Source organism: Lobosporangium transversale (genome assembly GCF_002105155.1).
Source record: "Lobosporangium transversale strain NRRL 3116 chromosome Unknown BCR41scaffold_18, whole genome shotgun sequence".
Lineage (NCBI taxonomy): Eukaryota > Fungi > Mortierellomycota > Mortierellomycetes > Mortierellales > Mortierellaceae > Lobosporangium > Lobosporangium transversale.
The window spans coordinates 465,873-475,000 of record NW_019028996.1 but is presented as its reverse complement, the minus strand read 5'-3'; the positions used below and the strand labels follow the sequence as shown (position 1 = coordinate 475,000).

Sequence of the window (9,128 nt, the reverse complement as noted above, 5' to 3'; positions counted from 1 at the left end):
CGGCCATGGTTCAGTCAAGAATGCTGTTGGCGGCAAGAGCGTGAAATTAGAGTAGCATTCCCATTTATGGGGAATGGATGCGATCAGTTGAGGAAGATCCTTGAGTGATAATTCCTGTTGCTTGCCGTCGTTGCTGCTACTATCTCTGCCCAAGTGATTGCTGTCAATTGACCATGACTCCAAGACGGGCGTGAGAAACTCAGCGACGTTGTGTTGTAGTTTCTCAAGGGGTGTCTGAGCGAGGAGATGTTTTGGTGTAGAGAAGGCAGAGGACTCCATCCAGGTCAGAAAGATGGTCTTTTGAACTCCAGGATCTGACAAAGAAGGAGGCCATTGAAGCCCTACTAAGGATGCTGGTAGGTTTGATGAAGATTCCTGCATCGTTTGCCAGAGTGATACTATAGAGCGATGTGGGGAAGCAGTGGTGGTGACGATTGGAGGACTGGTGAGGGCTACGGCCATGTGTTGGGCCAAATTACAGCTATCATCATGGCCCTTGTCTTTGACGGTCAAGATCTGTCCATAGCGAGTAATGAGTTTAGTCTTGTCGCGCCCACCTATCGAATCGAGAAAGACTTTGAGATGCTTGGTGAGGCTCGCAGGAGCTAGCAGTACTGGCACGACTGATGAAGAGGAACCACAAGATGCCATAATGATTCCAATATTGCAAGTAGTAGAGTAGTCATTTTTTGAATTGTACAGATCAGGAAAAAAGAATGAGCAAAGCCATCTAAAAGTGGATTTCACATAATTTTGGCATGATCGGATTTGATTTACATTTCTCCGAGACGTCAACATCCCAACAAAAGGCTCTTATCCTCCCCTCTCTTTTTTTTTCATTGCATTTTATTTCTCCTTCACACATCATGTCTGAGGCACAAATTGCTCATCGTCGTTTGGTTCAATCCCTCTACAAGCGCTCGCTCAAGACGGCCCAGGATTGGTACATCGACACGAACCTGTTCCGCCGTAAGGCAGTCGAGCTTCGCATGCAGTTCGAGGCCAATAAGAATCTTCGCCACCCTCGTCAGATCGCTCAAGCTGTTCAGGAGGCTGAACGTCAGCTTAAGGAATTGAGACATCCTGATCCTTATATTGGTATGAGATCATTAGGACGACAATGGCATTAGCTTTGATTCTTGTGTTTACACACTGACAGCAACTTGAGAATATTTGTATCGGCTCAAAAGAAAGAGGAAAGTGGAATAATAACAGGCAGGAGAATGAAGCTTTCTACTTTTATAAACTATATAAAAGAGAAAAAAAAAAAAAAAAAAAAAAAAAAAAAAAAAAGCAACTCTTTTTCCAGGATTCGTCATTTAGGATATTCAGGACGCTACGCGGCATTGAGGACATTTAAAGCACTAGGATATAGAAAAAGCACTACGCATGAAGAATGAATCATGGAAATCAAATGACAGGATAACTACAACGATAAATGTGAGAAATAATGTGCATCTGATACTCGTTTTCATTAATTCATTACCACATTGAATAATAGCCCCCACTGCTCCTGGTGGTACCAAGTTTGAGCGTAACATTCCCCCCAATCCTGCGGTACGAGAACTCTCAAAAAAAAAAAAAAAAAAAGAAAAAAGAAAAAAAAAGAAAAAAAGAGTAAGATAAAGTAAAATCCAGATTAATTAACTCCTTTCATTCAAAATCCATTAGGAGCCTGCTGATCACCATTAGAAGATTAAAAAAAAAAAGAAAAGGCAAGACAAGTCATACCTTTCTTTTTTGTTCTTCTTTTTGGAGATTATACCGACGATGGAAATATCTGGAATAGACAATAAAACATACATGTTGAAATGAAAACTTGTACCTCAATCAATTCATGTCAAGCAATAAAATTAATAAAACAATAGCTGTTTGTTAACCATGCCCATGCGCACAGCCACGGCAACGCGCCGTGTCTTTACCAATCTTGAAACAAATAGGTCAATGGACAACAGTGACTGCTCCATAATATTCTAAAAAAAAAAAAAAAAAAAAAACTACTTCTCTGCTCTTCTTCTCTTCATTCTTCATTCATCTCATTTCAAATGGAGCATACTAATCAGGAACAACCAAGCAAACTACCAGACCGAGCCAATACTCAGGGAGAGGTCAAAAGTGAAAGCGGTGGTATAATCATGGATAATGCAAAGTCTGACTACACGACTAGAGCGGACACTTCTATAAAACGACCCTCCGAGTTGGCATTAGAAGAGGACAACAAACCCATGAAGAGACAAGAGCTGGAACCATCAGATCAGAGTGAGACATTATTGAAGGAAAAAAGGGAGGGGGATATACAAGAAGCGAGAGGCAAAGATACCAAGTGCACTGATCTCGACCACAGCAGCAACAGTGGTAGAAGTAATGACATTAACAATGATGGCAAGAAGAAGGAATCTAGTTCAAGAGATGTTGACGCATCAGAGTCTAAGCCGTTTGGGGGACGTATCCTGACTGACGAATCTGCCGTTTTCGAACAGAATGCATGGTATTGTATCGTATCGTTGTTATTTATTATTATTAATAAACGAGTAACACTTTCTTTTGTCCATCGTTGCAGTAAAAGATTCTTTCAGTTGGGCTGATTGCTATTATTACCTTTATTTCCTTTTTTTGGCTTCAAACGCTCTGAAAACAACAACAAAAAATAAAAAATACACCAGGGATCATGCACCCTGGGGAGAAGAACAGGAACAACATGCATTAAAAGAGATTGCTCGCCAACGATTGGATCCTGTTCCTCCGGAGCTGATTGAGACGTATCATGAAGAAGCAGCTGAGAACTGGAACAAATTCTACACAAAGAACGAAAACCGATTCTTCAAAGATCGACATTGGCTTCGGATCGAGTTCCCAGAGCTCTTTCAAATGGTTGAAGCAGACGTAAGGATCTATATACAAGAACAGCTTTTCGCGGTATGATATAGGAAGACACAATAATAGCTGACGTTTTTTTTTTTTTTTTTTTTTTTTTTTTGAGGGATGCTTAGGCTGGGTCAAAGACTGTCATGGAGATTGGATGTGGTGCAGGAAACACAATGTTTCCATTGTTGCTAGAGAGCAAGAACCCAGAGCTATTTGTTTATGGATGTGATTTCTCATCTACGGCTGTTGAAGTTGTTCGAGGAAACATCAACTATGATGAGAAGCGATGTAAAGCCTTTGTTTGGGATTTGGGTTCCGATGATATCCCGCCAGAAGTGGAACCAGAATCTATGGATGTTCTTGTACTGATTTTCGTCCTCTCTGCGTTGCATCCAGACAAGTGGGATAATGCTATGAACAATCTATACAAGGTAAGATAAGGAAATAAACCTTGAAAAGAACTTTGGAAAGAAATATGGATGTGGAAGGAAGCGGTATAATTAAGGAGTCTAATTTAAAAATTTGTCTCTCTTGTCTCCTTTCAATTCGAATACCCTCAAGCTTCTCAAACCCGGCGGATTGATCGTATTCCGTGATTATGGTCGTTATGATATGGCGCAACTGCGGTTCAAGAAGAACCGACTCTTGTCGGATAACTTTTATGTCCGCGGAGATGGTACGCGTGTATATTTCTTCGATTCCGATGAGATTGTTAAGCTGTTTGGATCTAAATTTACGATTGAACAGAACGCTGTCGACAGACGGTTGATCGTGAACCGGTTAAGGCAGATCAAAATGTATCGTGTATGGCTCCAGGGCAAGTTTAGGAAGCCATTACCCGGCCAATCTCCTGGAGCACCTTCTGCTACTACAATTATCAACACAGATGAAGCTGGCCAACCATCATCGTCATCTCCAACCACTCCTGTAACGGCAGCAGTCACGGATACATCATCAGCGGTTGCATCAGTAGCAGATACACCATCAAATCCTTCGGGAGTAGTTACATCTGAGCAAACGACTCTGTAGAAGTGAAAGCAAAAAAAAATTATAGAAATACTATTAATCTCCGTAACAAAAGAAAAAGGACGCGTAGTGAAGATAAAGTTAAGGGGCGGTGAGTATGACTTTAATTAAAACAAAACGCGTAGTTTATTGTTGTTTATAAGTGAATTTTTTCTTAAAAGGACGTGTTTTTCTATTGTGGCTCATCAAACACGTTTTCTACAAATCCGACTCAATCTGCCTCCTTTTTTTTTTTTTTTTTTTTTTTTTTTCATTCTTCTATTTGCCACCACATTCCCGCATTCTTACAGTTATATTCATACATATAATCAACCATGCTTGAGGCTAGATTACAAACCGGTGCCCTTCTCAAGAAGGTGAGATTCTTTAACCCATTCAACTGATCCCTTTTTTCTTTTTCTTGTGATTCAAAGGAAAACGCGCTTGGAAGTTAAACAATCGCTGTCAGTGTCAAATTCAAGGACAAAGCTGCACATTTCCATCAGCAACAAAAAAATAATAATAATAATAATAATAATATCCTACGATCCGGACAAACCAAACGCTTGGTCAACATCTTCAGGAATACTAAAGCTTGATTTTATTATTATTATTATTATTATTATTATTTTCCATCTTCTAATTCCCTGCTATCCACATGTAAATATGTATTATGTACCCCAATAGATTCTTGAGGCCGTCAAGGAGTTAGTCACAGACGCCAACTTTGATTGTTCAGACAATGGTATCGCACTTCAGGCGATGGACAATTCTCATGTCGCTTTAGTCGCCTTGTTGCTTCGTCATGATGGATTTGAACCCTACAGATGTGATCGCTCACTTGCTCTTGGTGTCAACCTTGTCTCGTTGAGTAAGATCTTGCGTTGCGCTGGAAACGACGACATCATTACCCTTAAAGCCGATGATAACGCTGATGTCCTCAGCTTGACCTTTGAGAACACAGGCAAGTCCCCAAGCATACATATACACATACAAGAAAAGGGATATTTTATATATATCTGCAAACTGTTTGAATTATTCTTTCTTTCTAATGAACTTGAACCATGTCTTTTCTTTTTTAGATAATGATCGCATTTCGGAGTATGAGCTCAAGTTGATGGATATTGATAGTGAGCACTTGGGTATTCCGGAGACATCTTATGATGCAGTTGTGCAAATGTCCTCTTCAGAATTGTTGCGCATTTGCAGAGATCTCCAATCTATCTCAGATTCTGTTCTTATCGATGTTACAAAGGAAGGTATCAAGTTTGCAGCCAAGGGAGAGCTCGGTACAGGCTCTGTCACTCTCAAGCAAAGTGCTAGTGTCGATAAGGAAGATGAGGCAACATTGATTGAACTTCAGCAGAACGTTTCCTTAAATTTCTCGCTCAAATATCTTGTCAACTTTACAAAGGCCACCCCTCTGTCTTCCCGTGTTTCCTTGTCTATTTCAAGCGAGGTTCCTTTGTTGGTTGAGTACAAGATGGAGGCTGGTTATATTCGTTATTATCTGGCTCCAAAGATCGGTGAAGACAACTAAGTATAGAGATGGTATAATAACAAAGCATGAAGATTAGGATGTGATGAGTAATGACTGCTCCAACAAGAGCCGGAAACTCCATTAATGAATGCTCTGGGAAACAAATCAATAAAATAAAATAAAATAAAAATAAAATAAAAAAAAAAAAAAAAAAAAAAGTGTTTTCATAATACCGTGCTTTTGATTGAAACTCATAATCAGTTCTGGAGATTTATTTTAATTTATTATAAAATATATATTGTACAAGATTAATTTTACAAAGCGCCACAATGTCATACTCATACAATCTCGCTTAGCTTTGAAGTCTCTACTAGAACATCATCGATCTCTCCGGGTGTTGCAGTTGTCACTACATAGGTTGATCATTGAATAATGACGGCGATGACAAAGATTCGGCAGTAGACTTTGTGAAAATGGGTGCTTTTCGATGCCCAATCAAACTGTTCTGGAATTGAGCATTATCAGCCCCATCGTTACTGGTGCTGGTGGCAGTGATGGTGGTCGTGGTGGTGATGCTGCCGCCACTGCTACCAAAGAGGCTACCAGAATTGCCACTAGCAAAGAACACGATCTTCTCTAGCGGCAAAAGCAATCCCAACAAGAGACAGATCACAGAGACAGTAAAGACCTGCATTTTCGTATATTGCCGTACAGCCAGGAATCGTGTTAGAGTCTTGATGGTTTGTTTTGCATTGCTGAGTTTAGCAGTCATATAAGTTGCAGATCCAGAGATCAATACAGTGGCAGAGTTTGCAAGGCCCATTTTTTCACTGCTATTGTTATAATTACGACTATTGGAAGATGGGATCCCGCCTTTTGGAGATGAGTTTAATATAGGATACGATCCTGGTGAAGACGTGGTAGAGGATGTAGTTGAACCAGTTGACATTTTCCTGCCTGCTGCATGAACGTACGCAGCCGTAGGGATCGGAGTTTGGCCATTTCTTTGAAGATATGCACGTTGCTGACGAGCCTTTTCTGACTGTATACTAGGAGTCATGGTGACATTAGATGTAGCATGGGATGAAGTTGTCGAAGACGTGTTGGAAGATGAGGACAGGGTTCCGATGTCATCCTGAGGATCCCTCATTGATAATGTTGATGAAGATGAGCATTGAATAAAAGTCTCTATGATTCTCCTGCGATCCAAATCCTTCCACTATTTAAGATAAATATATATAAAAAAAAAAATATAAAAAAAATTAAAAAAAAAAAAAAAAAAAAAAATTAACATTGGAGTCTAATCCTCTCGAGGGAGTGAGGACAAACAGTAACAAACAGAAAAAAAAAAAAAAAAAAAAATTACAGAGGAAGCATCCAATAGCCGGCTTTCATGTTCATCAAGAGCAACACTCTGCAGGAGGAATCTATCTTGAGGATTGATCCAACTCTCACAACGGACTAGAACGGATAAATAAATAAATAAGTTATTGGTTAATAGGCTGCCAAGTGTGCCAAGGAAAGATATTCGGATAGGGATATAATGAGTGTTTCATCGTTTCACATTACCAAAGACTTCTACTGATTGTCCAGGAGCAAGGACACCAAGGGTAGGCTTCACCGAATATCTCATAAGCGCATTCGTCTTGAATTTGTATCCGACATGAATCTGCATCAAATTTTTAATCTTGAGTTTGGAGACCAATCCGGACGAGATCTTGGATGCTAAACGTTTTTAGTGTGTAACGTGCCGTGTGATCAATCAATGCATAAAATAAAAATATTAATTAAAAATAACCAATAAAAAAAAATAAAAAAAAATCAGTAAAATGTACCGATGTAGAGTGCATGCATGTTGGGTAAAGATCATTCGATTATTGCTTATTTTATTTAATGCACGGCACGTTGCTCGATGGCTCTCTTGCTCCTTTTTCGGTGAAGACACGGGTACAACATTGGGGTATGGTAGAGGGTCCACATTCCCCTACAAATCCGGCCCCATTGCAATCCATAAACCCAAATAAATCATTCCTTCCTCTCCCACCAAAAGTTATCACAAAACTGAGACAGACAGTGGCCAACCATTAAAAACCTTGGTTGTCTTTTTTATATCCTGAACCGTCGTCATCATTATGTCGATTGACACAATAACAAAGAAAAGGAAAAGGAAACGTGCAGTCGGAGTGTGGTCACAACGATCCTTCTTTGTCATTGTGTGTGACAAAAGTGAAGTGCATAAAGGGGGGAGTGGATGTGCCATGGGAATGCAAAATTAAGAAACAATAGAACATGGACTGATCGTGCTTTCCCCAACATCAAATCCATCAAATCCATCAAATCTATCAAATCCTATTATAAATCATTCCACTTCCCTCCTCCAATCCCGATATTAAAAAATAAAATATAATCTGTCCACGCTGCTTCTTATAATCTTTTTTTTTTTTTTTTTTCATCTTCTTTTTTCACCTTATGGATGTTGTCGCGTTTGCGCACAAGGATATTAAAGATTAGAGGAATGAATGAGTTGTAGCTTGGGCTATACCTGTAAACTGGAAGATCTGGGGCGAAATCCGAAGCAACCCAGGGGCTTGATCATAAGTAGAGGAGGCGGATGAAGTGGTCGAAGTTGGAGTAGAAGCACCAGCAGCATTAATAGTAACATTGGCTGAATTGGTTGTGACACCGGTCGACGCCATCTTGTAAATGATTTACGTGGTAGAATATATATAAAACTAGGTGAGAAATAAAAAAATAAAAATTGATCTGACGGTTGGATAAAAATAAAAAGGGAAAGTGAAAATGAAATGAAATGAAATAAAAGGAGGAAGAGAAAAGGGTGATAAAGACAAAGTATGGGTAAGGAATAGAAAAGAAAGAGCAATGAAGAACGATTGAATGAAGAATGAAGAATGAAGAATGAAGAATGAAGAATGAAGTGTGTGAGCAACTACAATAAATTTAATACACATATTTATACATGGGTGTTAAGAATAGGTCGTAGACCAAGTTTACAAGAAAGCATCCATAAAATGTGTGCGCAAATTCAACCACATCCATGTAACCCATGTATTCATGTTTAGAAACCATGACAACATGACATGGCATGACTTTGTCGCTGTGTGGGTTTATCGCCCATTAACTTTATTTATTCCTTTGGGGGAACATGACTGGCTGACTCTGCCTTGGCATCATTGGCATCGCTGTTGACAATGACTTTTGGCCAAATTAAGGACAGCCGGGGTATGACTCGGATACTAAGAGATCCTGTCGCCCAACTCTACTCTCAAACATCTGCGGCGGTAACAGCACTTCGTGTTCATGGCATTTTATTCATTGGATATGGGTAAGTAAGGCCATTAGTCATTGTCATGCACTTCTTTTTTTTTCTTTTTTTTTCTTTTTATTTATGGGGCGACTAAATAAAAAATAAAATCTATGGGGATGTGCTGACAGAGATGATCGATGCCCAACCCAAAAACTTCAACTTAAAGTTACCCCATGTCCATGTGGCATTTGTCGCTCTTGAAGACCTTTAAATCCTGATATATCATTGTCTCCGTTATCTGACTTCTCTTACAATACATAAACAATCTCTGGCCGAAGATTGCGAATAGTAATGCACAATTGATTCAACTCTAATAACACAAATGTTTACGCTGTTCATGCCATCCTGATGAGAAACTCTCGTCGTATGTGCCTTCAATGAGTATCTTTTTATATATTGTCATGAATATTCTAAAATAAATAGGATCTAGAGTGCTCCTATGTTGTCTGTATG

General features: G+C 39.4%; 5 protein-coding genes across 5 annotated transcripts in view; 3 read left to right on the top strand and 2 right to left on the bottom strand.

The window, feature by feature from the left end:
• Nucleotides 1-685, bottom strand: part of BCR41DRAFT_353576 (S-adenosyl-L-methionine-dependent methyltransferase) — a 2,045-nt gene extending 1,360 nt beyond the window's left edge. The window contains exon 1 of the mRNA XM_022024179.1: nt 1-685. This exon is cut by the window's left edge and continues 1,360 nt beyond it. Coding sequence (XP_021881473.1) covers nt 1-651 — 651 coding nt within the window. The 5' untranslated portion in view covers nt 652-685.
• Nucleotides 686-772: 87 nt separating this feature from the next.
• Nucleotides 773-1,866, top strand: BCR41DRAFT_353574 (hypothetical protein). The gene is made up of 3 exons (XM_022024178.1): nt 773-1,098; nt 1,502-1,557; nt 1,672-1,866. The coding sequence occupies exons 1-3, from the start codon at nt 867-869 to the stop codon at nt 1,690-1,692; spliced, it is 309 nt and encodes a 102-aa protein (XP_021881472.1). The 5' UTR covers nt 773-866; the 3' UTR covers nt 1,693-1,866.
• Nucleotides 1,867-2,045: 179 nt separating this feature from the next.
• Nucleotides 2,046-3,894, top strand: BCR41DRAFT_380971 (S-adenosyl-L-methionine-dependent methyltransferase; the record flags this gene model as incomplete). The annotated part of the gene is made up of 6 exons (XM_022027284.1): nt 2,046-2,108; nt 2,391-2,488; nt 2,664-2,883; nt 2,991-3,296; nt 3,427-3,629; nt 3,693-3,894. 6 exons carry the CDS (start codon nt 2,046-2,048, stop codon nt 3,892-3,894), a joined length of 1,092 nt encoding a protein of 363 aa, XP_021881471.1.
• Nucleotides 3,895-4,146: 252 nt separating this feature from the next.
• BCR41DRAFT_422137 (proliferating cell nuclear antigen) lies at nt 4,147-5,520 on the top strand. Its single transcript, XM_022030109.1, has 3 exons — nt 4,147-4,247; nt 4,558-4,834; nt 4,953-5,520. Exons 1-3 carry the CDS (start codon nt 4,206-4,208, stop codon nt 5,408-5,410), a joined length of 777 nt encoding a protein of 258 aa, XP_021881470.1. The 5' UTR covers nt 4,147-4,205; the 3' UTR covers nt 5,411-5,520.
• A 93-nt stretch (nt 5,521-5,613) lies between these two features.
• BCR41DRAFT_353570 (PapD-like protein) lies at nt 5,614-8,272 on the bottom strand. Its single transcript, XM_022024177.1, has 4 exons — nt 7,893-8,272; nt 6,920-7,075; nt 6,717-6,811; nt 5,614-6,569 (listed from the first exon to the last, which is right to left on the bottom strand). Exons 1-4 carry the CDS (start codon nt 8,044-8,046, stop codon nt 5,760-5,762), a joined length of 1,215 nt encoding a protein of 404 aa, XP_021881469.1. The 5' UTR covers nt 8,047-8,272; the 3' UTR covers nt 5,614-5,759.
• Between the last annotated feature and the right edge of the window lie 856 nt (nt 8,273-9,128).